Genomic DNA, 27,503 nt, shown 5'->3' with positions numbered 1-27,503 from the left:
ATAGAATGGATAACTACAGAGGCATTACTTTGCTATCAGCCACAGTTAAAATCTACAACGGGATGATACTCAATAGAAAAGAACCTCACTTAACACCACTTTTAAGAAAAAAACAATCTGAATTTCTAAAAAAACAATATACAATAGAACAGATGGACTGCATCAGAAGAATCATAGAAGGTTCACGTGATAAAAACCTACCACTCATTTTAACCTTTACAGACTTCAAAAAAGCCTTTGACTCCATTAATAGAGATGCAATGTTTAAAATACTCAGCTTCTACAGTCTGCCCTCAAAAATCATACACGCAATCTCAGCACCTTATAAATTACAATGCTACAGTAATCTTTAAAATAGAAACATCTGAATCCTTTCTGGTGACAACAGGAGTCCTGCAAGGTGATATACTGACACCTTAATTGTTCTCAGTATGCTTTGATTACATCTTCTGGACCATCAACACTGATCTTGGTTTTACCATTAGAACATCCACCCACACCATGCAAATAACTGATCTTAACTTTGCTGATGATGATGTACTTATTGATACAGAACCAACAAATGCACAAAAACATCTCAGTCTACTAGAGGCAGGCTAAACTTATTGGTTTACAGATCAACATCTAAAATTCCAAAGTATTCTTAAAGGTTATGAAAACTTTATACTTCATATCAACATTAGATCCCTAGAAAGAATAAAGGACTTTCAATATCTTGGATTGTATATCGGCAATACAGAAAATGATATTAGAAAATGTAAACAGCTGGCTCTGGTCTTCCATAACAAACTCTACCCCATCTGGAGATCATCATTAATATCATTAAAGACAAAATTAAGACTACACCATGCAACCAGAAAATCCATCTTCTTGTATGGTTCTAACCTGGATAATAATCACCAAAAAAAAAGATCAGAAGTGCAGGTCAGTCCAAGAAGAGAAATCTGATTGTGTTTGGATATCTCAGTATTATTAAAGGTAAAGTGGAGAGGTGTGAGCTCGTTCTTGTGATGTGTCAAAGAGGACCGAATTTTAGTGGCACTGAAGTCTACAAGATTACCTTCGTGCCATTGGGATATAGTTAAGAGATCAGAATTTAGGTCACTGGTCATGGCTGATCTTGAGGATTCTAATACTTGAGCACTATTTGCTAAATGAAAAGGAGGAATGGAGTGTACTGTTATTGGCAAAACTATGAATAAGATTGGAATTCTGTGAGAGCAGGTCATTTATATACAAAAGGAAGAGAGTCGGTGAAAGAACAGAACCCTGGAGTACTCCTGCATTGGTGGGGAAATCTGAGGAGAAGAAACTATCCACCATGACATGTAGTGCGCAACCAGTCAGAAAGTTCGCAATCCAGCTGTAGAGTGTGGAAGGAAGACCATAAGATGGCAGTTTTTTAAGTAGAAATGAAGCAATTTGTTAAGTAAGAAAGGCCAGCTACAAAAGGCTGGTTCAGAAACTGCCTGAACTTCCATCTCAGGAAAGGATGGGTAATACCTCTGTACTTCCCGTCCCTTCAGCTTCTTCTTTCATCTATCAATCCCATAGGCTGTCCCTTGAATCAGCTGAGGCGGCTTTGATTTCCAGATTGGTAGCTTCCCTGGACAAGCCTCCTCTTTCTGAGTTCAGCCATAGCTCTCTTCAAGACATTATCAGTGCCCATTTGATGAGACAGGATGTTGAAGATCAATTGAATTGCTACCTTCAGAAGGAATTTTCTCAACACCAGACGGCTGTTCATCATCGGCTTCAGCCCCGCCCACCCATAGTTGTGTCTAGGAGAAAGCAGAGGAAGAGGGCCTATGCAGTAATACAGGCACTCTCTATAAGAAAAACAGAAGGATGTGTACCAAAACCATTTAGATGAGACTTCTCCGCCACCTCTGGAAAAACAACATGAAAACTTCGTGGAGTTTTGGAGTCCAGTGTTCTCCACTCCACCTCCGCATTTTTCTGAGAGAGACTCACCCATGGTATTGCGGTCTATTCCTACATCACAGCTTTATCGCCCAGACAGTTTCCCAGAATTAAGACTTCGTAGGGTGCCTCTCCCTATCCTACAGAACTTAACAGATCTTCTTCTCTCTAGAAGAGTGATTCCACCATATCTTTGTGCCTCAAGAACTATTTTTATTCCTGAGAAGGAAATCTATACACATGCTTCAGACTCACCAGTGATTCTTAGCCATTTATTCTTCGGAACAGCCGTCCGAAGGGATAAATGCTCTCTGCCAGCACGACTACTGGCAGAGAGCATTTATCCCTTCGGACGGCTGTTCCGAGAACATCAACCTCCTTTCCTCTTCTTTCAGATTCCTGATGCCACCTTAAGCCTCTATACATGGCATCCCTGGACCTCCAAAAGGCTTTTGAGTGTCTCCCTTCCTGCTATCCTTAGAGCACTATCTGTTGCCAGATGTCCAGAACCTTTTCTATGTTAGGGAGCTCTAGATGGCTCCATCTCTGAATCACAACGGGGACTCGTGTGACCACAATACCTGTGGTGCAGGGTGTTCGTCAGGGTGACCCTCTATCACCTTTATTCTTCAATTGCATCATAGATGAGTTTCTTCATTCTCTTCCTAACCATATTAGTTACTCTCTAGGTGCCTATTTCTTCAATGCTATGGCCTTTGCTGATGACCTTATTCTCATAGCCACCACAAAGATAGGCTTGCAGGAACTCCTTGACCGGGCAGTTGACTTCTTTCAGTGAGACTTCGCTTTTAATAGAGGGTGAAGAAAATGGTCGATAATCTTTTCTACTGTTTTGGAGTTGTATACAAGTAGACACATAAGCAGCATAATAAACAGATGCATATTCTGCAAAAACAATCACTGTCATCATCAAATTCCTGACATGTATCCTCAGGGGGTGTATGAGATGTTATGATAGTACTACATGAAAAACTTACATCATTACTAACTTCATTTCAACAATTTTCCTCCAAATCAATCTGTTATCTGCCAAGATTTCAACATTATCAGATCTTATATTTCTGTCTAAGGCACTTTTTACTGTATCAATCCACCTATATCTTGGTCTACCTCTGGGTCTTTTTCCTGCCAACCTGGCAGAGAACACTTGTTTTACTAATCTATCTTCTTCCATTCTGTTTAAGTGACCATACCACCTGAGATTAGTTCCTCTTCTACAATCAAGAGCACTCCACCCTCCTTTTTTAACATTTCTGTCGTCATGAAAAACATTATACCCTTTCATCTCTATTCCTGTCAGGATGTCATCCTCATCCAATCATGTCTCACTTATTCCAATAATTTTTGGATGAACGAACTCAAATCAATGCAACAATTACGTTCTCCATGTTTCTCATAATTCTTAGCATTCGTATACAAACATAACAGTTCATTTCTGGATCTATATCAAATTTTTTTGCTGATACAGCTTCCTAGATGTGACTTCTCCATGCTTTCCTCAAGCTGTTTCTCTCTCTCAGATTACTTATCCCAGTATCCTCTTCAAATCCAACTATTTCTTCTACATCCCAGGTTATCCCATTCCTTTCATGTCAACTTGCACTTTCATTTCCTGTTTGTTGGAACTTAACTTTTCTTAGATCAATATGCAAAGAGTAAATAAGCCACTGTCTCTGTATTATTTTTTAAGAAATAACAGAAGGTTATTTAAAATGGATTCCTTAATTTTATGTTTACCATACTGTTAGTGTCCTTAAATGTCAAATCATCATCTATGATCATCATGTCTTATGGGATGAAAAACAAAAACCCAAGTTTCCAGAAGGGAAAACTCTGCCAACTCCATATGAGACTGGCTGGCTTACTCTTAAACAGAAAAAGTCCTCATAAAGGTTCTTCAAGTCCTAGATGGGATTGAAATCCAGGGTCTTTCCAACCATAGGTATCAACATTACCAAGTAAAGTAGCTGACTCACTTTCATAATATAAAATAAAACCAATGAATAAAAATAAAACGGTCTTTCCAACCATAGGTATCAACATTACCAAGTAAAGTAGCTGACTCACTTTCATAATATAAAATAAAACCAATGAATAAAAATAAAAAATATAAAAAAAATTTGCTCCATATTTCACAAAAAATGGACCATACTGTGTATTCCATTCAATTTCCTTACCATTGTACGAACTTCATTTTCTTCATCTCCAGCAGCTAAAATCAGTCCGGAAACTACTTTCTGCAAATGCATTGTAATATTTTCTTCTGAATGTAACAGCAATGAATATAAAAGTTTGATAGATTTTACTCTAGTAGAAGGTAGCCAGTCTTCTAAATCTCTTATAAGTGGGGACAAGATGTTGCAAAGATGCCGCTGTACTAAGACTCGACAACCAAGGGTTGGGCGAGAAACTAAATTAAAACAAATTTGACAAATGATTAATGATTAAAACAAATAACAAAAAAGAAAATATATCACTTAAAACAGGAAACAGTTTTCACAAATACTAGCAAGATCAACAATCATTGTAAAAATGGAGACTAACATTTCTGCAATGATTATAACAGATGCATTTAAGCCAAACCATTCTATACATTAAACAACAAATTACAGGATAACCACAGCAATTAACTTTAATTAAATGAAAGTACAGATATTTCATACTGAAAATAACAGTACATGATCAGTGCGTAGAAACAAGCAAACCAAAGAAATGGAAATACAAGATACAAAAAACAATCAGTTTACCAATTAAAAATGGTTGTTGCCATGTGCTAGAAATTAATATATTAATAAATAATATCAAAACTATTTTTGATGGTTACATAAAATGAGAATCTCCCAAACTTTTGGGAGAGAGAGAGAGAGAGAGAGACAATCATTTCAATATTATTTATTAATATATTAATTTCTAGCATGCAGCAAACTTTTTTTTGCTGCATGCTAGAAATTGCAAACTTTGATTTGCTTGTTTCTATGCACTGATGATATTGTTATTTGTGGTACAAAATATCTGCACTTTCATTTCATTAAAGTTAATTACTGTAGTTATCATATAATTTGTTGTTTATAGTCATGCCACAGGAACCTTTAAAGATTAGACATTCTGTACATTATAAAGTATATTTGAGTATTCTTAAGTATATTTAACTTTTGAAAATATAACTTTTGATATATTTTCAAAAGTTCATAATGCATCCTGAGTCTTTTTCTAATGAACAAAAGTCTCCAGTATACTTAAGGGTCAAAGATGTATAACTGGGAGGAGACCTCTACATAACCTTTAAAGAATGCAGAGAAACGAATAGGGATTCTGACCTAATGTCCAATCCTCAACTTCTTTTGGTGCACCCTGTTAGGTGACTACCGATACAGAATAAACGAGGATGGGCTGGCAATTTGTACTTTAGCCAACTAAATTTTATTCTTATTGGCTTAAATCACAGTGTAAAATGATGGTACAACATGACAAAATTTCATGACAGCCTGGGGGGGGGGGTCACCTTGTTAAACAAGACCCAGTTGTTTTTTCATCCGAGAACCAGGGCAAATAGCACAAAGTCAGCTACTAGAACAAATCCCAACTCAACATCAGCAGAGCTCAAGATTAGTACTATCAACATAAGAAGCATCAATGGAAAAGAAATGGAACTAGCAGAAGAACTGAATAGGTACCAGACCAGCATAATGGGCATGACCAAAGCAAAGAAGACAAAAAAAAAAAAAAAAGGTGAGATCTTTTTAAGCAACAAATACAAAATGTAATAGTCAGGCAATAACAAGAAGAGTGACGTGGGCAAATATCAGAATGGGGAACTGGACAATGAGACTTATTTGTGCTTATTGGTCATAAAGAAAGCTCTATCAAGGAAGAAATGGAGGAATATTTTGAGGAATTAGAGAAGGCAGCTGGCACAATGAAAAATGAAAGGTTGGTCCTTGTGGAAGATCTAAACAATAGAGTAAGAAATGATTACCAGACATATACAAATATTTTCTGAAAATTTAGAGAAAACAGAAAGCTAATAAATACTGGTAAATTCTTGAGGAGTTTCTGTTCAGAACATGAATTGGTTATTACTAACACCATGCTCCAACATAAAAATGTACAAAAATTCACATGGAGAGAAGATGCAAAAGTTACGAAAGTCTCATTGATCATTGTTATAGTTGATAGTGAAGTTTTACCACTGGTGATCTTTTCATGACACAAGAGTCACACAAAGGATTTGAAATAGGAAGTGATCACTATCTAGTTTTGAGCAGGATAAAATTGAATTTCATACTGTAAAGGAGAATGCGTAAGAAAGTTTTAAAACAAATCAAATTTGAGGTCTTAAGGGATTATCTATCTTATGTATTTTTGGTACACCATAAATTCTTGGAACTAACGGGTGTTTTGATTGTAGAGTTCTTTTAAGTTCTTCAGTCCAATTAGGCATCTTTTTAATTAGATCATTGGTTTTATTGTGAGCACGCCATGTGGAATCTCTGTCTAAAGGTCTATAGGTATTAGAATCTTCAAGAAGAGTTTTCATTTTATTGTTATAATCTTCAGAGTTCAAAACTACTGTTGCATTCTCTTTATCTGCTTTGATTATAACGATATTTTGTCTGATTTTAGTTCTTTGAGGGATGTGTATTCCGTGTAAGGAAGGTTCCTTTGAGGTAATTTGCTTTGCAATAGTAATGCTGTGCTCTGTATGCGGATGAGATCTGATGTATCACCAGGTAAATTTCTTATTCCTTTTTCTATTTGAGCTATTATGTCAATTTTTGGTAGGAAATGTTGAAACGTTAAGGCAAAGTTGAAACCCTTCAGGAGTAGATTTTTTTTTGGTTCTTGATAGGATTCTTGACGAAAGGTTAATAACTACTTTGGAATAATCAGCGTTTTTCTTTTTCTTTGTTTTTGTTTTCCGTGAAGAAGCAAGTTAAATTTTTTGACTAAAGTGTGCTTCTTCTGATCAGAAATTGCAGCAGCTTTGTTATATGTGATGATGTCTATGTGTTCCACAGGTCGGACAGAAGAGATGTGGCTAACTCATTATGTAGAGAAAATGTATCTCGGCTTATTTGTGCTAATTCTGATCTAGGGGCTGAAATCCTTTCTCTCAGAATCGCTAGTTCCATTCTTCGGTAAATTTTGTTAGCTTTATTTGTATGGAATGCACACTTGATTTGGATGAACTTAAGTACGATTTCGTTATCTCTGCATCGGATTAAGAATATAAGATGGTTGATGAATAATCTTTCATATTTAAATTTGCTGTGATGTATTAATGTGGCTTTCTTCCAATGTATCCTGTGGAACATATTCTGTGTTAATACACTGCAGAAAATTTAAATATGAAAGATTGTTCATGGAATCAGCCTCAGCTCTAAAAAATTTTCCAAACCTCAAAAAATTTGGGTGCATGAGACTGCCCCAAATTTGGGAAGCTTGCATCTTGAGAACTTCAGCCCAACAGCCAAGACAATCCAATATAGCCCGCTAGGGGGCACCTTTAGGACTCTAGGAACAACAGCAGTTTTCTCTCTTCTGCTTCATTTGCTTTTTGTAGTGCCTGAGTGCACGTGTCATTGTTGTATGTTCCCATGAAGATGGCAATGTGACACTGCCAAAATATAGGAGGTATTTATTAAAGTTTCTTTTAATTAATATTCCAGTATATGTTGTAAATTCCTTAAATAACACTGGCTAACAAAAAAAAATTTTTTTTCCTGCTAATTATGATCTGACACTTGTTTTTTACTAATTTGGGTGCGCTGATTTCAAATATCAAACCCATTTTTCTCTATCACGTCAGGTTTTTCCTCTATGGCATTTTCTTTTGGCTAATTTGTAAGTTTTTGATAGTTTTAAGGAGGCAGTACTATTTAGAGGATCAAAAAAATCGATTTTTTAATATTATTTTCTGAAAGTATGTACTTTTAAAAATCTGTTCCTAACTTTTTATCAAGAAATTCGAAAAATTCCTGAAGATATAGCCTATTATTCAAAGCGGTGTGCAGATCAGAATCGGAGCGCTCACCGCTCTCACTTGTTAGTAAACGAATAAATGTGTAAGAACCTGCAACAGCACGTACTGGCGCTTTGAATGCGAGAGAGGCTGATAACCGACCTAATATATTTAGGTGATGAAAAGTAGATGATGACAACTGCCTAAAACAAATGAATGCTATATACGTCATAAAGGACAAAGAACGATCGAAATCAATCAATCGTTAATCAATCGTGAAAGTATGATGAGGGCTTATAACGTTTCAATAAAGCCTCTGGGTTTTTTTTGTCTTCTTAATTGCATGTTAGTCGGCAGTGAAGAAAATACATCATGTCTACTACTCGAAATTGTGTCAATAGTGTAGATTCCTTTTGCTACATTTGTGGCAGCTTTACTTTTCCCAGTCAAAGGACAAATATCACTGATTTCGTTAAGAAAGTGTACTTTGCATACTTTGACGTAAAAATTGCAGATCAGGACAAGTCATGGGTTCCAAATAAAGTGTGTAAGTCGTGTAGAAAATTTATGACAGTAGAGCAAGGGAAAACGCCAAAAATTAGCTTTTGGCATTCCAATGATTTGGCGTGAACCGAAAAATCACGTAGATGATTGCTATTTTTGTTTAGTTCAGACTTCTGGTTATAATAAGAAGAATAAGAAAAAAGTTGTGTATCCAAATCTTGACTCAGCAATTCAGCCAGTTGCTCATTCCAATGAAATAGCCGTGCCAATTTATAAAGGACTTCCTTTACTTGAGAAAGACCATGATTGGGATATGCCAGATGTTCTCGAGGAGCAAGATCCGGATGTTGATTTAGACAATGAAAATTTAATTTCTAGTTCTGGACCGCAACGTTTTACTCAAGCGGAATTGAATGCCTTAGTAAGAGATTTGGGCCTATCAAAGGAATCATCGGAATTGTTAGCTTCAAGATTAAATGAAAAAAACTTACTGGAGCAAGATACGAAGATAACTTTTTATCGTAGCAGGGAAAGTAATCTTGTACAATATTTTAAACACGAGTGTGGGTTTGTTTACTGTAACAATGTGTCAGGTTTACTAACTGAAATGAGTGTTGTACAATATCATCCAAATGAGTGGCGTTTATTTATCGACAGTTCAAGCAGAAGTCTCAAGTGTGTCTTACTACACAATGGGAATGTATATGGCTCAATTCCTATTGGCTATTCAGTCCACTTAAAAGAAACATATGAGGACATTAAAAAGGTTCTGAAGTTATTAAAATATACAGACCATAACTAGATCGTCTGTGTGGATCTTAAAATGGTGAACTTTTTACTTGGCTTTCAAAGAGGATATACAAAGTTTCTGTGTTTTCTATGCTTCTGGGGTAGTCGAGCTAAAAACCAACATTGGAGTCAAAAACATTGGCCTCTTAGAATATCCTTAAATGTTGGAGAACAGAATGTTATAAATCAACCTTTAATCGACAGAGAAAAAAATCATTTTTCCACCTCTACACATCAAACTAGGTCTTATGAAGCAGTATGTTAAAGCTTTAGATTTACAAGGTGACTGTTTCCAATACATATGTGAAAAATTTCCACGACTTAGTTATGAAAAAATTAAAGCCGATGTATTTGATGGACTGCAAATTAGAACTTTAATGAGAGACCCAAATTTCATCAACTCTATGAACGAAATTGAGAAAGAGGCCTGGACTTCATTTACGATGGTTGCGAATAATTTTCTTGGAAACAAAAAAGCATGCAATTACAAAGATCTAGTGGAAACAATGCTTGAAAATTTCCAGCGCCTAGGTTGCAACATGAGCATAAAGCTTCATTTCCTATACAGTCATCTTGATAGATTTCCCGAGAATTTAGGTGCTGTAAGCAATGAACAAGGCGAAAGATTTCATCAAGACTTAAAAACTATGGAAGATCGGTACCAAGGAAGATGGGAATTCTCACATGATGGCCGACTACTGTTGGAGTATTCAAAGGGATTGCCAAAACAGAACACACAGCAGAAATTGCTACAAACAAAAATTTATTCCCTGAAACTCATGTGTAAGTAAAATTGTTATTTTTTTATAAATATTCTTGTAATTTTTAATGAATATTGTTAAGTAGTCATATATCTAATTATCGGCCTCTCTCGCATTCAAAGCGCCAGTACGTGCTGTTGCAGGTTCTTACGCATTTATTCGTTTACTAACAAGCGAGAGCGGTGAGCGCTCCGATTCTGATCTGCACACTGCTTTGAATAATAGGCTATATCTTCGGGAATTTTTTGAATTTCTTGATAAAAAGTTAGCAACAGATTTTTAAAAGTACATACTTTCAGAAAATAATATTAAAAAATCGATTTTTTTGATCCTCTAAATAGTACTGCCTCCTTAAAACTATCAAAAACTTACAAATTAGCAAAAAGAAAATGCCATAGAGGAAAAACCTGACGTGATAGAGAAAAATGGGTTTGATATTTGAAATCAGTGCACCCAAATTAGTAAAAAACAAGTCTCATATAAAAGTCAGCAAAAATTGTGTTGGACTGTGTAATTTAATAATCATGTGTTACTAACGTATAAGCCTATCTACAAGAATTTCTTGGTACAAATCTCTATCTCTGGCTATTCTCACATATTACTGCCCATAAACAATGTAAGTTTGTATTCATCTCAAAATAGATTTTCCTCTTCTTCACACATACCACCAATTCAGAGATATTTTTTGTCTACATTTCTTATAAGAACAATCTTGTGAATGCAAGAAATTACAGAATCAGTTCATGAAAAGAAAACATTCATACAGAAAATTTGTTTAGTAAATACAGATCAGAAGTCAGTAATCGTATAACTTTTTTCGTGTAATACTATCATAATTATCCTGTACATTACTTGAGGGTACACATCAGAAAGTTAATGATGATGACACATAAAATAATAAATAATAGCAATAATAATCCCATAAATATGACATTTATATTAATACTACAAAGCTCATTCCAATATTTTACAATGGAAAAATTCTCAACTGATATTTTAGATCAAATTAAAAATTTATCAGCATGCTCACTTCATTCATTCTAATGATTTATTTCAAATATAACATCTACTTTCCATCATATCCCCTTTTTTCTAACTAATCAACAAATTTTGCAACCCACAAACCTTCAATCAATTCTCACAGTGAACAGTCTGTAATTGTAGACATAGTTTAGCATTATTATTGAAAAGTAAAATACCACGTAGAAACTAGAAACTTACCTAAATCGGAAGCCATAGCCCTTAAAGAATTAAGTTGAGATAAAAATGCAGTTATTATCAAAGCAGATAAAGGAAATGCAACAATAGTTATGAATTCAGAAGAAGACACAAGAAAAATGAACATCCTATTAGAGGATTTCAATACCTCATCCCTAGACAGGGATCCCACATGGCATACACATAATAAAACTAATGAAGTGATTAAAAAAATTACCTAATTGGCCAGAAGAACTAAAAAGATCTTTATCATAAAAACATCCACTGATCCCAAGAATTTATGGAGCACCAAAAATACATAAAAAAGATATTCCGTTAAGGCAGATTGTAAATGGGAGATTCTCCGACCTCAAACTTAGCAAAATATCTGATAAACATGATAACATCACACATAGGAAAAACAGAATCATTTATAAAAAATAGTTGGCATTTCATTGAAAAGGTAAAGGATATAAATATAGAACCCTCAGACATCTTAGCAAGTTTCAATATAGTCAGTCTCTTCACCAATGTACCCAGAAATGACATGGTGATCAGAAATGACATGGAAACCTTTTCCCATCAGACACTGTAGGACTATACAAACACTGCATGGAGAACACTTTTTTCATTTATCAAGACAAATATTGGGAACAAAATGGACTTGCAATGGGTTCCCCTTTTTTTCCAGCTCTAGCCAATCTTTTTATGGAAAATTTCGAAACAAATGCATTAACACTTATCAGAAAAGACCAAAAGTTTGGCTACATTACTCATCATCTCATCTCATCTTCCTTATACCCTCTTTTACTTTGCGGTGTCGAGGGTCCATTGATTATCGGACCTCACTCCGTTTACAGGATAAGGTGGTCAGCCTTATGCCCTGGTGTATCCTACGGCCTGTAGTGTTGAGTTCTCAAGGCCAGTTTGCCTGCTTTGCGGGATGAAAAACCCCAGAATAAACTGGAGAAAAAATCCTGCTGTCCACGCCCAAGACTGGCTAACTTGGCTATGGCTGAGGAAGATCCTTCAGCTCCTCACGTCACCGATGGGAATCGAACCTAGGACACTCCTTCCCCAGGCATATGGTTGCGAAGCGCATAGCCACTAGGCTAACCGCGCGGACTGGCTACATTACATATATGATAATTTCATCACTTGGTCGGGAACAGTAGCTGAGCTGATTGCTTTTAAAGATTATCTAAACAATTAATCATCCAAATATAAAATTCGCTATTGAACTGGGCACAAAAAAACTACATTTCCTTGATATCCACATTGAAATAAACAAAGAGGAAAAAAGGTTATCCATTTCCATATTCAGAAAACCCACCACAATGGGAAGATTTTTAAATTCTGCTTCACACCACCATCCATTGCAAAAAATAGGCATAATTAAAACTTTGAGAGACAGAGCATACAATATATCTAGTACACCGATGAAGAGAAATGAAGAATTATACTACCTGGCATAGAACCTTGCACTTAATGATTCTGAACCCAAGACGATCAAAAAAATTCTTAATACATGCTGTCATACATCAAAAATGTCGTGGACAAATTGGCAATGTTTCTCCGCAAGTACAAGATAAAAGCAACTTTTCTACCTTTACAAAAAATATCAAGATTCCCACATCTACCAAAACTGCACATCACCCCATACCAGGTGTCTATGAGATTCATTGCTCTTGTGGCATTCGTTATGTAGGCCAGAGGGGAAGGTCGGAAGAGATCCGCATGTCTGAGCATGTAAAAGACGTCGAAAAACGAAGGGAGCACAAATCAGGCTTAGCATTGCATACAGCCACTACTGGCCATCAAGTACTCTGGCAAGTCATCAATATATGACATGTCATCAATATATGACAAACATGTCATATATTGATGACATGTGATGTAAAATCAAGACTTGATTTTACATCACATGTGGTCTGCCTTCATCATAAATTTAACTGACTCGATATAACACATACAAGCCACAGAACATGGCAACAACTAGCAATGTTCCAACATGCATACAGTAACGAATATATCATTTGTATTCGGATTTCTCAATTATTTGACAGTTGTGAAGTTACAAAAAACATCTAATGTGTAATTAATTGTCAATAAGCTTTTGTTGTGTTAAACCTTTATATACCATTACCCCTGATGATGTAAGTCTTACAACAAATGAAATGTGTTGGGTTTTTTAATTGTTTATTTTTAATAAACTCTTTATGTTAATATGTGGTCTCAATACCGAAAAATGCCTACAGTCTGTAATTGTGTCACAGTCATTCTAGTCTGTCTCTCTCTCTTTCCACCACTTCCTCATTCCCACAAAACCCTGGTGAAGGAATGAATCTCAGCACAGCAATTGAGATGAGGTCAAGGCCCAGAGCTGTACTTATGCACAGGTGCACGAGGATCTGGCTGGAGTCCCCAAAAATTAGAGCCAATTTAAGGGCTCCAAACAATGAGGGAGGGACCTCCAGAGCATGCTAGTGCTTCAGGCCTTGTCCACCTCTGGGAAAAGTGTAAGTACAGCCCTGTCAAGGCCATATAAAAAGAGAATGACAGAAACACACAAGTCACTAAGAGAAATTTATAGGATAGATTCAGAAGAAATTTTTCAATATATGGTAGGAAAGGAAAGAAAGAGAAAAAAAGGAACACATGGTCACTCTCCTCTAAGCTGAGTAATGTGTAATTAACAAGGATGTAAGAGCCATATTTTTTGGTTAAAAAGTCATGAGTGAATGGAACAGCTTGACAGATGAGTTGTGAGTGTAGTCACTGAATGAGTTTAAGGAGAAGTCTGACAGGCATTATATGAATGAAGGTTAGTGCAGACCTATGATGAGTTCTAGGACTTCACACAGATAATGAGTCTATATCAGAAGTTAACCTGTGAAAGATACAACTTTCACATATTTTCTACACAAAATGTCTTATTTTTAACATCCCTTCTATACACAAGAGATCACAAAACCTACAAACTCAATACTGTGGATGGATGAATGTAGAATATATGCTTATTTGATAAGCTTGATAAACATTATTCTTTTCATTACTGTATTTAACAGCGAAGTTAATTGAAAAGAATTCAATGCCTTTTTTTTTTACTAATATAAGTCCATTGGCAGAACCTTGCAGCATATGAAATTTTTGTTGGTGCACAAAAAAACATGCTATATTATCAATATTACTGTTATGCCTTATTACACAATAATGACTGTGTAACCACTGTACAATAACCAGGAGGTGGTCTTAGGAAAATCTATTTGTGACTTGTAACCTTTTCATTTTTTACTAAATTACCTTGATGGACCCGTGTTTCACTCAGGATTTCTCCATGAGCGCAGGTCACAAAGATGTCTCCAACAATCTCGATCTTGAGCCTCTCTCTTCCATGTTATACCCATAGATTTCACTAGCGGATCTTCCCATCTTGTAGATGGTCTTCCTGGTTTTCTCTTTATTCTTGGTTGCCAGTTGAGTATTCTACATGTCCATCTGTCATCCTTGAGTCTGGCTATGTGACCTGCCCATCTCACCTTGCTTTCATATACTGCAGTTACCACATCTTTTATGCCTGATCTCTTTCTTAGTTCCGTGTTTCTAACACGTTCCATTTTGCTGATGTTACAAATCCTGCATTCTATTGCATGCTGAGTTATTCTGAGAGTCTCTTCTTCTTTTCTTGTCGTGTTCCATGTTTCTGATCCATATGTGAGTGATGGAAGAATATTACTATTAAATAGTTTTGCCTTCGCAGAGATGTCAAGATTTGGATCAGTAAGTGTTTCTTTTAGTCTGTTGAATGATAGCCATGCAGCTTTTTTTCATTTTGCTAGTTCAGATAAATCGTTATTCATTTTTATTGTTTGTCCTAAGTACTTGTATGAGTCAACTTGTTCTATAGGGATGTTATCAATACATAGGTGACTGTCACTTGTGTAAATGTTTTTGATCCTTTTTGTTTTTTCTAGATTCATTTCTAAGCCTATCTTACAGTTGTTTGTGCATACTTTTTCACCCATTTTTTCTAAGACTTTTGGGTTGTGGGATATCAGTACCAGATCATTGGCAAACATAAGAATTTGTAGCTTTTCACCATCTATGCTTATTCCTCCGTTTAGGTCAATTTTTTTCAGAATGTATTTTAAAGTGCTGGTAAATAGATTTGGGGAGATCGCATCACCTTGGCGGACCCTCTCTTTATATCTATATTTATAGGTTGATCAAATAGGGTTATTTGTGTGGTCTGATTTTTGTTAATTTCTTTTATCATGTGGATGCAAGTAGGGTCCACATTTATTTCCAGTAAGGCACTGATGACTGCATTGTGTTCTATGGTATCAAATACGTTTTTAAAATCAATAATGAGAAAACATAGAGGGATTCGGTATTCTCTGCATTTTTCTGTTAGTTGTGAAATGACCTGGATATGATCTATTGTGGAGAAGCCTCTTCAGAATCCTGCCTGCTCTCTGCTGGAGTTGTCTTCGAAAGTGTTTTAGATTCTGTTCAGTATTACTCTGTTCATGATCTTATATATGTGAGAGAGTAGACAGATTGGACGATAGTTTTTTATGTCTTCCTTGTTCCCTTTTTTTGAACAGAAGTATGGTTTTTGAAATTTGCCATTCCTCTGGAATCTTTCTTTCTTTGAAGTACCAAGTGAATCTGGCAGCCAAGGCTTTGAAAATAATTGGTCCACCTTGTTGGATTTCTTCAGCCTTAGCATGATCAAGTCCTGAGGCTTTACCTTTACTCATTTTCATAAGGGCATGTTCTATTTCTTCTGGAAGTATCTGGTATATTGCTTGGTTTTGGAATGATAGGTTCTGAAACTTGGCACTTAGTTGCATAGAGATCATTATAAAAATTCTGCACAATTTCTTCTATCCTTTTTCTATTAGTATGTTTTTCTCCATTTTGATCCTGTAAAGCAGATGGAATTGACTGTTTAAAATTTAAGTCTTTCTCTATTTTTTTCAGGCTGGTTTTTGCCTGCACTGCTTCTCTTAGCTTTAGTATCCTGAAAGTTTTGTAGTCTTCTGGAATTCTTTTTCTTAGTAACTTACAGATAATTTTGTATTCCAGAAAATTTTCTTCATATTTCTTCAGTTCTTTTCTCTTTTCCAGTAGTTCTATAGTTTGAGGTGAGAGTCATTCTCTTTTCTTTTGTTTCACAGGAATTTCTGATTTTTTCTTGTACTCGTTGAATTTATTAATAAAGTCAATATAGTCATCGTTTATGTAACAGTTTTTAATAGTCTCTTCTATGTACTTCCTGAACTTGTGGTAGTCTATTTGTTTGGATTGTCTTTTATGGTTTGATGTTGCCCTGATATGTTGTTCTTTTTTGTGTCTATTCTTATAATGGCTCTGAGGAGTCTGTGGTCAGAATCTATGTTGAAGTATGTTTCGCCTGTTGTACCAATATTTTGTACCAGTCTTTTACAGTCAGTTAAAATGTAGTCAATTTCATTTTTTGTGTCTCCATTCGGTGATTGCCAAGTCCATCTTCTTCCTAGGTATTTGTAGAAAAAAGTGTTCATGATAAAGAGTTGTTCAGCTGCAGCAAATTCAGCTAATCTCTCTCCTCTTCTATTTCTTTCTCCCAGGCCATGTGGTCCTATAAACTTTTCATTTTCTTTTCCACATCCTATTTTGGCATTAAAGTCACCACCAACGAATGTGTATGTTGACTTGTAATTTAATGCCTGTTCAAGATTCATGCAAAAATTTTCTATTTCTTGATTATCAGCTACAGATGCTGGAGCATAGCAGGATATTAATTTTATCGTTATATTGTTCTCTATTCCAATTATGAGTACACCTATTCTTTCAGATATGATGTTACAAGAAAGGATCGACTTGGTGAGCTTAGAATTAACAATGAAGCCCACTCTGCCTTGTTTGCCATTGTACCATCTTGCTGTCAGTTCTTTCAATCTTTGTTTCATTCACTAGCAGGATATCCAAGTTGATATTGGTTAGTTCAATGAATAATAAATCTATTCTGTAGTCTCTTGCGAAAGTTCGAGTATTGAGGGTACTGAATGCCATTTTCATAGATTTAAGAGGCGTCCTGTTTTCATCTGCAAGATTCTTAGCATCCCTGGCCACATTCAGTGCCTTACCACCACTGTAGAAAGGTGAGTGTGGGCCGCGCAGGACTCGGGGCCGTTTCTGTTGTTGTAGTGGCATTTTTGCTATGGTCACATATACACTTCTCCTGACCAGGGTTCTGAAGTGTTTGCCAGAGCTCTGTTAGTGATGTTGGGTCCAGGTCCGATAATGGTTAGGATTCCCAACACTCCAGGGTGCACCTCTTTTTTACCAAATACTGAGCTTTTAACATGCATCTCTGGCATTCAATTATTTACACAAGAGATACGTGAAGTGAGAAGAAATTAAAGGAATCAAATGATAACTCATGATTAATAAAGCCTTTCAGAATTGCAGTATGGTGTGTGAAATGCTTCCTATAAGAGAGAGATTGACAATTTGGGTTGACAGGTTGTTAAAGAGGAGATATAATAAAGACACAAGTTATTAAAAGATTTTTATAGGACAAATGCAAAAGAAATTTTTCAATACATAACACATGAGCAAGGATATGAAGACTAGTTATCTTGCTTGGAGATAGTGAAATAGGTTTCCAGTTTTCGATTGTCAGTGCTGAGTGCTTTATCAGTGAATGAGTTTAAAGAGAGGTATGATTAGCATTGAGTAAATTAATAGTTAGTGAGAATCCACAATTTCTCTGGTACTCCATCGAGGCAACCATATAATATTTGGTACATCTTCCCTTGATCATAACCAGAAAAAAATTATAACAGGTATGGTAGGCACTGAATGAATTAATAATTAGCGTGGACCCACCATTTCTCTGGACTCCATGGAGGTGACCATGTAACAAGATATGGTACAACTCTTGAGTATAACCAGAAAAGAATGATAACAATGATAGCCTCCTTGTAGTATTAGCATCATCAACTGGATTCATAATTGTTTATAATTTATAATAAAAAGTTTATAGTTTTTATACCTTTCTACACATATCATTCACAAAAAAAAAAAAAAAAATTCTCGACTTTGATATCACATGAAATCTGCTTTTCATTAAAAATTCAACAAATATTTAATACTTACCATCCTTTGGATAATGACTAGGAGGTGGTCTTGGGAAATCTACTTGGGACTTGTAATCTCTTTCATTTTCTACTAAATATTGAGCTCCTGCTTGCTCCCATAATTCTTGACTTTTGATCCTATTTATCAAAAACAAACTGACTGAACCAAGTGTGCTTCAGCTTTAACAAAAATTTGAATTTTAAAGCATCTTCATATTCTGAATATAAACAAATGGGAAGAAAAAAGAAATTTCAAGCTATCAGTGAATTACATAACTTTCACTTTTTTTGCTGGACACAGAAACAGGTGAATATTGTTTAAAAAAAGTAATCAAAAAATTAAATTAATATTTAACATAAATTCAGAAAGGTTTCTTGCTTGATATAAAATCAACTCTCACCATATCAAACTTGTATGGAATTTGAGTTTGAATTCCAAAATTCCAAACAAGTTGGATATAATGAAATAGTTTGGACCCACAGATGAGATTCTACATACACTCTTCAAAGAGCTATTGAACGCAAGAGATTCTGTGGTGACAGAAAACAGAAATTTGAAGTCAGAAAACATATTTTAAAGGATGTGAAAACATCCCACACTTGCGAGGAGGATACTGATCAGGTACAGGATGTGTGCAGGATGAAACAGAATTCTAGGGGAGAAAATATTGCTGCATCTATTGTATATGACATTAGCTAATTCACCTGCAGATGAAAGAGCAGGAACATAATCTAATTATGGAGTAGTTTACACAATAATTCATGTCACCTGCATAAATAACAAAAACAAAGCATGAAATCTAATAAAATAAATTCCCACAAATTAGAAATATTAGAGCTTAATTGCAATCAAAATCCAGAGAATTCATAATTATCATTTATCAACTTACCTAATTTCAGGAACATCATCAGATGTACAGGACAGCATAAGTGGGATCATCCTATGAAAAAAAGAATAACGATCTCGAAGCTCAAGTAACCAATATCCAACAGCTGATGCAAGAGCTAGTCGGACAGCAGGTGACTGGTCAAATAAACGCTGTGCAAAATGAGGTGCAACATCATCAAGCAGTGTATTGGACCCATATAACACAAGTGCACCTAAATTTGAATTTATAAAAAAACACTTGAAACTAAAATCATGTTACTTTGAATATAGAGAAAATACATCTGTAAATTAAAGTAAATGATTAAATTATCATGTAAGCGTAAATACTAAAGAGAACTAGTTAGGCAGATTTAATAGAAATACAGTGAACTCTATATTATCTGAACCTTGATTAATCTCGAGGTTCAGATATAATTACCTATACAAATTTCAGAGTAGCCTAATTCTATGTGTCACCACTAGAGGCACAATGTACCTGATATGGGTTCTGAATAATTGTGTGGGTGGGTGGGCGGGTGGGTTTAAGAGTAAATTAATTGAAACTTTTCATTTTTTTAAGATAATTTGTAATTTGTTTACAATTTCCATCCCTATATTAAAAGTGTTCCAATTAAACTGCAATAAGTTTAAAGAAAACCACTCAAAACATTTTTTATTTTGTTTACGCTTTTGATATCAAATGTAATACTATTTTCTATTTTAGTATGGTAATTAACTGTTTTTTCTTTTGAAAATAAAATTTCCCAATGTATGTCTGCTGAAAATTCATTCCTCTTATTATGCCAACTGTAAAAGACAATATGTTTATTTATTAGATTGCTAAAAAAATCAAGGAATATAGAGAGAAATGGAAAGATATCAGCTACCAAAATAGATGAATACATACAGATCAAAGGGAAAGAAGAGGGAGAGAAGACCAGCTGTAAAATGGAAAGACCGGTGTGTTTGTGTGTTGTTGTTGTGTCCCTACCTACGATTATTAAACTTTCCTTTATCCTTTCAAGTGAAACTCTACTTATCTTTACTCAAAACTTAACTATGTACGAGATATTACAAATTCAAATATTTAAGCTTTTTCTCCCCTTAGTGTCCCTAATATTTATATTATACTGTGCCTTTCAGGACATTTAGTTTAAGATATATAATTCAAAAACAAGGAGCAATTACAAAAACATGTCTGAGTGTGAAACCATTATGCAGTCGTGACCCTTTATCTCGTAACTTAACACATTAATTTCTTGCATGATTAGGTTCATATGTTTTTTCAAGTGGTGCATTAGGTAGCAATTTCAAACAACTGTATTATCAATGAACAAAAGTTTATTTAAAATCTTAAACATGGTACAATTCAATTTCTATTATATAAAACACAATTCAATACTAAGAATAAAATTACAAAATTACACAAGCAAAATACAAGTACTAGGGCAAAATCCTATATGGGAATTTGCGATCATGCCGTCATAACAGATTTTATACATATAAATATACACATATAATCCTGTAACAAATTTACACTTTACTTAACCTTATACTAGTCAGAATGCTCTATATTGCTATAATACCATGGACATTTATATTTATATTCAGTTTACCTTATCTAACTTACAAAACAAAACAATATAGGTTAAACTATCCTTTCGCTATGCCCATACATACATTTGACCTTTAAGATCCTCTCATATGAAATACCATGCGCATATATAAATCTCTAGCACATGAATGTTTATCAAATAATACAAACTAGTTTACTCTCATTCTACTCTGACTTGTACTAAAGTCCTAGTTTATCTTCAACTGTCCAGTAATTAACAATGATTGCAACTATATGCAATTGATACAAGATTTTACAGTACCTTTCTAGGACGAACCCTGGTTTTCACAATCTATACCTTTCGTGCTTGAATTAAGGACACACATAGGATCTTCTATTTTATCACTATGGAACTCATCACGTGGGCACGGACTTCTGTATGGATTTTCTTTCCCTTTTTAGGAGTACTGGATGATGAAATACATAGACAATTTCTTCCTTCTTGTAACTATATGGCGTTCCTCATCTCTTGCAATAGGAATACGGAATCGAATTCCCGCACACTCTATTTCCTTGTTGTGTCAGACGGAGATAACTCCTATGCTGTCACTCAGGAAAACCGCATGTTACCTATACGAAAATTTCATGAAGAAACTCTGAGGAAAAAAAGCCTTGTTGGGGCGAGGCTATTGGCACCTTCCATTTCTTCCCCCCTTACTGCAGTCGATCTCACTCACCAATTAAAGTGGCATTTGCACGTGACTTCACTTCGGGAACTGACCTTGAGCGATCGTCATTTGTTTTAAGCTAGCCTCTATACTAAATTAATCCCCTTTTAGAATTTACTTGAATATTTTATTCTCCTTTTTTTCAAGTGTTAAATTAGCCTCTCACATACAAATTCTTATCACTAATCTTCTTTGTCTTACTTAACCTAATTTTTCCACATCCTTTTTTGTAATAAGATTCCTTTTTTATTACTTAGTTAAACAAACAATTTCTGCTATAATTATTTTACTTGAATGCAAGCATATTTTCTGTCTTTAAATATTTTGTATTAGCTACTTACATTTTATATTTTTATTTTCATGTTACACCATGATAACTGAAATTTTTACATTCTTGGTTATCAGGGTGTAACAGTGTGTGTGTATGTGTGTGTGCGTTGCCCTGTAGTTCTATTTTTTTAATTTATTTTTAAGATTTAGATATGTATTTAAACCTCTCCATAGTCCATAGATTTATTGGACATTGAATAGTCACACTGCTCCTTGGTGATGCGCCACACCAGTTCTTGCCAGGTGGTCATGTTATATGCTTCTCTGGAGGCTTCATCTCTCTCTGAAGACCAGTCACTCCAGACACGCCATCTATCCATCTCGTTAAAGGTCTATTACTTCCTCTTTTTCCAGGAACTTTACCCTTCTATTACTGTTTTGAGGCCAAAGTATTTCAGCTTTCTTCTGTTAATAAGGAATCTTCAAGTCTACCAATCCTTTCTAGAACCAATCCCTTTGTCCACCTTTCAGTATATGAGATCTGCAACAGTTTCCTATAACACATCTCAAATGCAGCTATCCATTTCTTATTAGACCTCTTCAGGTTCCAAATTTCACTACTGACTTATGTTTCTTCATCAAGTTTGTTTGTTACATATTTCTTTATACACTAATTTCTCAACAGTTTCTCTGTCTATATTTCCTTTGAGAACCATAATCTTTGTCTTGCTAGGATTGAGTTTAAATCCTCTGTTCTTGCTGATCTCACTAACTCTATCAATGATTCTTCCTTGTCATTACAAAGGAGAACTGTATCATCAGTATACCTCAAATTACTGATATATCTGAAATCCTAATTCCTGTCTTAAGCTCATCTAATGCTACCGATATTTTCATTTTGGTTTTATCCTTTGAAACCAGCTGAGTGTTAAATACATGTTTACACCAGCTGTCTATCCATGGTAGGCACTTATATTTTCCCACATATATGGTTTCCATGCTTATAATATGATAACAGTAAGAATTCCATTACGTGCCAATTATGACCTGAAAGATGTAACAGCATGTCAGGTAATGAACTTATATTTAGTCTGAAAAGTTTAATTATTATAAAATAAAACATCCCTCACATAAGTCTTCTTTTGTTATTATTGTACTATCCTTATGGAAATCCACTTGTGACCTTCCTCTTCCATGATACTGCTCCCCCAATATACAACTCTTTGATATCTATCAAACAGTCAATTGCCAATCCAAATCGATAATCTGATATCAAAATCCATGTGTTGCAACTTAAATATCAACTTGTCTTGTGACACCTTGTCAAATGCCTTTGCAAAAATCAAAAAAAAAAGTTGGCTTTTCTCTCATCAACTTTTTTGTTATTGTATTATAAAGTCATCATTATATAGAATAGCCAAGCTGTCTTTAGGTTGCAATCCAGTCTTTAGGGGTGTGTGTGTTCAAATCCCTACTTCCTGACAATCATGGTTACTTTTTTTTTTGTTTGTTTTTGGAAATGCCATCAAACATTTCCAAAAAAAAGAAATGCACCACGTGGTGTATTAGTAATGTTGCACAGTGGCTTACAGATAAGTGATTTGTTTTAATATTTCACAATATCATTGATGGCAACTGATGGTATTATCTTTGTCTATGACTGTTTCTCAGATTGTTTTAGACAGATTTGCAAAGTGTGCATTGCATAAATAGTGTTTTCTCATGCTGCCAATACATACAAGAATAATGATGGCCAGGATACAGCTGTTCAGATATGTCTCGGCCATGACATTTCTGTTCAGATTTGACATATAGGGTATTGTGTGACATAAGTGTGTGTACTCTTTACAAAGGAAGAATGGGCTGTGGTATGAAAACAAGGGTGGAGATGGGGTAGAAGAGTGAGCGAGTGTATTAAAAGTGTTTCATGAGCAGGAAATGTAAAAATTGTTGGAAGGAGGAAAATAAAGTGACATATGATAATAGTGAAAGGCATGAAATCGAGTGCTATAGAGAATAGAGTTGAAGGACTAAACAATAATGAAAGAAATATGAATGAGAATATGCAAGAAGTAGTTGAAGGTGACAATAAGGTGGCATATGAAAAAGATAGCCAACTGACTGTAAGATGGAGGACGTAAAGGACAATGAGAGAAACAGTGTGACCAGCAAGATGGAGAGCACAAATGATAGTGAGAAAGTACTTCAGGCATGAAAGCAGAGTTGTCGAAGATAAGTCAAGAGAGGAAGGAAAAGCAGAGTGAAATGAGGAGAACTTTGGATATGCATGAAAGAATGAAAAAGACTGTAACAAATCATCATCATCATCATCAAATTCCTGATATACAGCCTCAGGGGTGTACAAGATACTGTGATAGTAATATATGAAAAAGTAACATCATTACATTAATCTGTTATCTGTCAAGGTTCCAACATTATCTTATATTTTTATCTTCTAAACCACTTTTTCTTGTATCAGTCCACCTACAACTTGATCTTCCTCTGCATCATTTTCCTGCCAACCTGGCAAAGAACACTTTGCCAGGAATCTTTCAGGCACAAACAAAGTTTGCGCCTGAAAGTATCTTCAGGACCGGAGTAAGGTGGTACAACACCAGGGCAACTCGTTGCAAAGGTGGAGCAAGTTACCAACACTCCTATCTCAGTATCTCCTATAATGAAAAACACATCTCCTTGCGGATATGTCTAATGTTATGCATTAAGGGAAGGGCCACTACCCAGACTAGTTTCGACCTTTATTGAGGTTTCTTCAGTGGGAGCCAGGCCCAAGTGAGATACCAGGCAGAAGCATTAGCAGGTCATCTCTACCTATAGGAGTTGCCAAATGGTGTGCCACCCTTTTTTAATAAATTACTCTGGATTTAGAGAAAGATGTTGAAAGTTTATTTTTCACTTGGTTAGAGTATAATAAAATTAGTTTAATCCTTTATCCAAGTGTGAGCAAACAAAGTTTGCACCTGAAAGTATCTTCAGGACTGGGGTAAGGTGGTAGGTAAGGTAAGGTCCCTTAATGCATAACATTAGACATATCCGCAAGGAATGTGTTTTGCATTATAGGAGATACTGAGATAGGAGTGTTGGTAGCTTGCTCCACCTTTGCAACGAGTTGCCCTGGTGTTGTACCACCTTACCCCAGTCCTGAAGATACTTTCAGGCACAAACTTTGTTTGCTCACACTTGGATAAAGGATTAAACTAATTTTATTATACTCTAACCAAGTGAAAAATAAACTTTCAACATCTTTCTCTAAATCCAGAGTAATTTATGAAAAAAGGATGGCACACCATTTGGCAACTCTTATAGGTAGAGATGACCTGCTAATGCTTCTGCCTGGTATCGCCACTTGGGCCTGGCTCCCACTGAAGAGACCTCAATAAAGGTCGAAACTAGTCTGAGTAGTGGCCCTTCCCTTAATGCATAACATTAGACATATCCACAAGGAGATGTATTTTGCATTATAGGAGATACTGAGATAGGAGTGTTGGTAGCTTGCTCCACCTTTGCAACAAGTTGCCCTGGTGTTGTGCCACCTTACCCCAGTCCTGAAGATACTTTCAGGCGCAAACTTTGTTTGCTCACACTTGGATAAAGGATTAAACTAAATTTATTATACTCTAACCAAGTGAAAAATAAACTTTCAACACACTTGTTATTAGAAGCTATCAGGTCCACAAAATAAAATTGGTTCGAACACTGTCTTGCATACGGCTAATTGAGTATTTTGGCTAATTTCTCTCTTATTCCATATACATTTATTCAGCCAACTTCCTACTAATACCAGCTTTACTAATTCTGTGGTCTATTTCCATAGTTAATTTGCCATCTACACTAAAAATTATGCCTAAGTACTGAAACGTTTAACTTATTCTATAGATTATTCATTCAGGATACAGTTGATGTTTTCAGTGTTTCTGCTAATTTTCATTGTACTTGTCCTTTTATTGCTGATTTTCATACCAAATTTATTGCAACAGTTATTCAATTTAGTCAGGGAATATTGCAGACTTTAACTGGATTTATTTAGAAGTATGACATCATCTGCATAAAGTAAAGTGATGAGATTAACATCACCAATTTTGACATCAGATTTAATACCACTTTCCTTCATTACGTGATCTATAAATGGATAAAAGTGGAGATAATATGTACCCTTGTTGCACACCTGATTTAGCATCAAACAATCTTCCTGTATTTCCTTCAATTCTAAATGGTCAAACACAGACTATGTATTGCTTGATATAATGTCCTATTTACACAATATAACTTCAATGTTTTAAATACCATTTCTCTTGACAACTTGTCATGAGGAATGGTATTTAAAACTGTTTTAGCCTGAATCCAGCTTGTTCTTTACCAAGCTTCCTCAATAGTCAACATGGCTTTGTGAAGGGTCGGTTATGCCTTAATAATTTACTAAATTTTTATAATAGAGTAACAGCTGAGTTGGATAAAGGAAATTGCTACATAATGATTTTGCTGGATTTTGTAAAGCCATTTGACAGAATACCATGTGGAATTCTGTTACACAAATTAGAACAAATGGGGATGGATATGACACTGGTTAAGTGGATAAGAGGGTGGCTGCTGGACAGATAACAAAAAGTGGTATATGGAGGAACATAATCGATGCGAAATCAGGTGACTAGTGGTGTGCCGCAAGGTTCAGTGTTGGGACCACCGATGTTCAATTTGTACATAAATGATACAGGAAATAACCTGAAAGAAAATATTCACTTGTTTGCTGATGATGCAAAAATAGGTAGAGTAATGGTTAGACAAAATGTGGAGATTGTAGAAGGATTAAAATAGGCTGTCAGTATGGGCAAAAGATAATAAGTATCAGTTTAATGTCAAGAAATATAAATAATAAATTTAGTTTAATCCATTATCCAAGTGTAATTATCCAAGATACTTCAGGACTGAGGCAACCTGTGGTAAAGGTGGACCAAACTCTCATCACTCCTTGTCTCAGTATCTCCCATAATGCAAAGCACATCTCCTTGCAGATATGTATAATTCTATGAATTAATTAAGGGATTAAAAGGATTAAACTAAATTTATTATAGTCTAACCAAGTGGGAAAAAACTTCCAACATCAAGAAATGTAAAGTTATGCATTTTGGATAAATAAATTACAAGCCATGTATCACATTGATGACAATGCACTCCAGGAAATAGATGAAGCTAGAGATTTAGCAGTGGTGGTGGTAGACAGAGAGTTAAAGTTTAGAGGACATATTGCTAAGGTTGATAAGGTAGAACACAAGATTACCTGGCTATTGAAGAACACATTAATAGTAGAGATAAGGTAGTTGTTATTCCTCTTTATAAGGTCTTCATATGCCCACATCTGTTTACTGTACTAAAGTCTGTTTCCCTAGGTTTCTTGGCAATGAGGAAGCGGTGGAGAAGATTCAGAGACAAGTGATCAAGAGGGCGAATGGTCTGTGGAATGCTCCCTATGAGGATAGCTTGAAGGGATGGGGATTGCAGAAGTTGGTTGATAGGAGAAAAAGAGGGAATATGAAAGAAACATTTAAGTTGCTTAAAGTTTATAGGTAGATACAGGAGAAATGTTTCGGCACTTGGCTAGAGGGACCAGAACAAGGGGTCATCCCTAGAAGTTTTTTTTTTTTTTTTATGTTTGGCCTATACAAGAGAGGTTGGTTGATCAACCTATAGTACATTAGTACCGTGTATGGGGTGGTGGGTTGGGAAAAAAGGTACTTGTTCACATTTGATTTAAAAGACTATATTGTATTCCATGGGAATTG

At 35.3% G+C, this 27,503-nt stretch overlaps 1 protein-coding gene across 2 annotated transcripts in view; it reads right to left on the bottom strand.

Annotated features, from left to right (window-relative positions):
* Positions 1 to 27,503, bottom strand: part of Dnaaf5 (Dynein axonemal assembly factor 5) — a 141,971-nt gene that overhangs the window by 112,246 nt on the left and 2,222 nt on the right. For both annotated transcript variants that reach the window (XM_090407397.1, XM_090407398.1), the window contains exons 2-4: positions 19,178 to 19,388; positions 18,307 to 18,425; positions 4,122 to 4,354 (exon numbers count right to left, since the gene is read on the bottom strand). In XM_090407397.1, the coding sequence (XP_090263523.1) occupies positions 4,122 to 4,354; positions 18,307 to 18,425; positions 19,178 to 19,388 (563 nt within the window). The remainder of the gene's footprint in view (positions 1 to 4,121; positions 4,355 to 18,306; positions 18,426 to 19,177; positions 19,389 to 27,503) is intronic.

Source organism: Typopeltis vanoorti, chromosome 17, assembly GCF_054136105.1.
Source record: "Typopeltis vanoorti isolate ZY-2024b chromosome 17, IOZ_Tvanoo_1.0, whole genome shotgun sequence".
NCBI lineage: Eukaryota > Metazoa > Arthropoda > Arachnida > Uropygi > Thelyphonidae > Typopeltis > Typopeltis vanoorti.
Note: the sequence above shows the minus strand (reverse complement) of the source record. Positions and strands in the feature narration are given on the sequence as shown.